Source organism: Salvia splendens, chromosome 17 (assembly GCF_004379255.2).
Source record: "Salvia splendens isolate huo1 chromosome 17, SspV2, whole genome shotgun sequence".
NCBI classification, from domain to species: Eukaryota; Viridiplantae; Streptophyta; class Magnoliopsida; order Lamiales; family Lamiaceae; genus Salvia; species Salvia splendens.
The window spans coordinates 6944092-6947655 of NC_056048.1; the positions used below are offsets into that span (position 1 = coordinate 6944092).

Below are 3564 nucleotides of genomic sequence, written 5' to 3' on the forward strand. Positions count from 1 at the left end.
ATTGGAATGAATAACATCCCAAAAAGATGTGCTATTCACAAACAAAGTACAAAATTTGTGAAATATCAAACAAAGTGCAAAGTTTGTGATATTCTAGAACAGTTTTAAAATTCACTAGAAATATCAAATTTTAGCTAAAGTTTATAATTTTAAGGATCAACATCCCTTTATTTATTGAACTCACAAACTAATACTACTAACTTTTAGATCTAAAATGCTTAGCTTTATGCAGAAGATAGAGGGAGTATCTACTCCATTTAAACTGGGTTTTTGTAATCTCTATAACATACTGTAAATTAGAATTGGCATTTAAAATTTATAAATAGTACGGCCGCGGCTTGATGATTTTGGATATTGATAGACCAACGCCGCATTCACGACTACTACTTATCATCACTTCTCACTCGATCTGATCATCATTCATTTCTTACTGCCATGGAAGAGGAGGAGGCGCCGCTGCTACTCGGCCGCGAATGCCCTGCGCGGGAGGTTTTCGTGGACGAGCTGAAGAAGGTGAGCTACATAGCGCTGCCAATGGTGGTGGTCACCGTCTCTCAGATTCTGCCTCGCGTCGTCTCCATGATGATGGTCGGCCACCTCGGCGAGCTCGCCCTCTCCGCCGTCGCCGTCGCCACCTCCCTCGCCAACGTCACCGGCCTCAGCCCCCTGGTTTGAGATTTTTTCTCTTCAATTCTCCATTTAATTTCACCTTTTTATACATTTAACATCCCTATTTATGATTGGATTTAGTATCTTAAATTTGGGAATGTTTGATGTTGACCTCATTTTTTTGTATTAATTGTTAATTTGGCTCCAATTGAAAATCATCAAACAAATAATCCTTTGTAGCTCTTCTTCCTTTTCTACTTGATCATCACAATAATCCTTCATAATTTTCAAATAGATTGATCTCTTGAATAAGAAGATCGAGTTACAAGTTTTTGGATAGATTGTTCAAGTGTTTGTTTCAGCATAGTGGATACCAGAGCTATTTCGCAGCGAATTGATTTCGTGTTTGTAAACAGTTTGGGATGGCTAGTGCACTCGAAACCTTATGCGGGCAGGCCTTTGGAGCAGGGCATTATGAGAAGCTAGGACTTTACACCAATGCTTCAATTGTATGTCTTCTTCTAGTCTGTTTACCACTCTCTCTTTTGTGGATCTTTATGGAAAAACTGCTGATATTTATCGGTCAAGATCCTTCGATTTCTCATGAAGCCGGCCATTACGCTATATGGCTTATCCCCGCGTTATTTGGTTATGCTATTCTCCAAGCACTGATACGATACCTGCAAACACAAAGTTTGATCGTTCCAATGGTTTGGAGCTCTATCGCAGCGCTTTTTTTCCATGTACCTGTTTGCTGGGTTTTAGTGTTCAAGGCTAACCTAGGCACTGCAGGGGCAGCGTTAGCGATCGGCTTATGTTATTGGTTCAATGTGATTTTACTTCTTTTGTATGTCAACTACTCTTCGACTTGCAAGAGAACCCGTGCACCATTTGATAAAAGCATCTTATCGGGTATGAGGGAGTTTTCGCGCTTTGCTGTCCCTTCCGCTGTCATGGTCTGGTAATAAAAACATTGGTTTTTCGTCTAGAATATCTTTATCTGATAGCATCTAACATCTTGAAAATGGCAATCAATACAGCCTTGAATGGTGGTCTTGTGAAATATTGGTATTGCTCTCTGGTCTTTTGCCTAATCCGCAACTTGAGACTTCAGTTCTTTCGTTATGGTACTGTTATCATCCATTGAAAATTCGAAAATAAACGAGTGACAGTTGATTCATCTAAACATCTGATATATATCTCATTTGATCTTTGCACAGCCTCATGATTGCTTCGTTGCACTACTTCATCCCGTATTCCGTTGGTGCTGCTGCAAGGTTAGCGCTTGGAATCTAACTCTGTGCAATTTTCACTGGTTTGCTGCACTATCTGACTGTACATGCTTTTATAGCACGAGAGTTTCAAATGAACTTGGGGCAGGGCGCCCAGAGAGGGCTCGAGCTTCAGTTTATGCTGCAGGCTTTCTTTCGACAGCTGAGGCGATACTTGCTTGCACATTCCTCCTCAGCCTGAGTAATATTGTGGGGTACGCATTCAGTAACGAGAAAGAAGTTGTCGATTATCTCAGAGAGCTTGTTCCATTCATTTGCCTCTTACTTGCAATGGACTGTATCCAAGCAGTGCTTTCAGGTTTAGCCCCAACTCCTCTGTTTTTGGCATTTTCTCCTCTTTCGTGTCGATGCAACATATGGTGAAACTCAACGAGTACGATAAACATAGCCAAAATCACACACACACACACACACACATTTGAGATGAACAATAACACTAGATTATGTGTTGCATTTACTAGGAGTGGCAAGAGGTTGTGGATGGCAGCATCTGGGCGCTTACGTGAATCTTGGAGCGTATTATCTGGTCGGACTACCAGCAGCGGTTACTTTGGGTTTCGTGTTTCATTGGCGGGGAAAGGGTCTATGGCTCGGGCTGAACATGGGATCGATAGTGCAATCAACGTTGTTATGCTTGGTGACATGTTCAACCAACTGGAGGAAACAGGTTTAGTACATTATATTTTCTCCCTTTACAATCTGTTTTTTTGTACCCCAATATTTCTGCAAAACATTGCAGGCATCAATGGCTCGACAACGAATTTTTGAGGGCACAACGGCTCCGGGACATGAAAAGGTTTTAGTATGAAAGTCTTCATTACTATTTGCTATGTCCACCAAACTTGGACATTGTTACACCTCCAAAGTAAATGGAGTAAGATATATGGAAGTATATTTTTAGGCATTGGGGGTTCAGGTTTCTATAAAAAGGGTTTCTAGATTGGTTATCAGTTTCCATTAGTTTTTACTAAAAGATCGATTATAATTTCTGTACTGATATTCAATTTTTTAAATATTTTTATGTTACTCTTCAATTGTGCATGTGTTGATGAAAATCCACGTTTTAAATATTTAAGAGAAAAATTATGTGAGATGGTATGATTGTATTGATTTTCTTCTGGATTCTTCTTTATTTTCAATACATATGATATATCTTTATTAAAATAATTAAATATAGATATAATAATTCAATCTAATCGCCCTAACGAAATTACAAAACAATAGGGAGTATAATAAAGTTATTTTACGCATTTGTAGAAATCTCGGTATCTCAACAAAAACACATTAAAAAAAAAGAAATTCATCAGAAAAATCATGAATTTCATAAAATCTGAATAATTTCCATCAATTTTTAAAACTGGTCTTAAATATTAATCCCTCAGTCTAATTTTAGGAGTCCAATTTATCATTTTTGGGTGTCCTATTTTAGGAGTCTCAGCTGGAATATTCCATAAATGGTTATAGGCCCACATTCCACTATATTTTTTCACCAATTTTCCTTTGCATCTCGTAAAACCTGTGCCGAACTCGAATGGGCTCCTAAAGTGGGACGGGGGAGTAGTACCAAGTTTTTGAATTGTGCGGATTTCCCACACTAAAATCTACGGCATAAATTTTACCTACGTGGAATGCCAAAAATCTACGTGTAATAGTTGGAGCTACA

General features: G+C 38.8%; 1 protein-coding gene across 1 annotated transcript; it reads left to right on the plus strand.

Annotated features, from left to right (window-relative positions):
• The first annotated feature begins 230 nt into the window (after positions 1 to 230).
• Positions 231 to 2942, plus strand: LOC121775469 (protein DETOXIFICATION 14-like). The gene is made up of 7 exons (XM_042172547.1): positions 231 to 669; positions 1026 to 1570; positions 1650 to 1736; positions 1830 to 1886; positions 1961 to 2199; positions 2363 to 2568; positions 2641 to 2942. Exons 1-7 carry the CDS (start codon positions 436 to 438, stop codon positions 2707 to 2709), a joined length of 1437 nt encoding a protein of 478 aa, XP_042028481.1. The 5' UTR covers positions 231 to 435; the 3' UTR covers positions 2710 to 2942.
• Positions 2943 to 3564: the final 622 nt, after the last annotated feature.

Coding starts and splice junctions, on each gene's coding strand:
- LOC121775469 (XM_042172547.1), top strand. CDS start 436: ATGGAAGAGGAGGAGGCGCCGCTGCTACTCGGCCGCGAATGCCCTGCG. Junction 670..1,025: donor TCACCGGCCTCAGCCCCCTG/GTTTGAGATTTT, acceptor GTTTGTAAACAG/TTTGGGATGGCTAGTGCACT. Junction 1,737..1,829: donor ACTTCAGTTCTTTCGTTATG/GTACTGTTATCA, acceptor ATCTTTGCACAG/CCTCATGATTGCTTCGTTGC.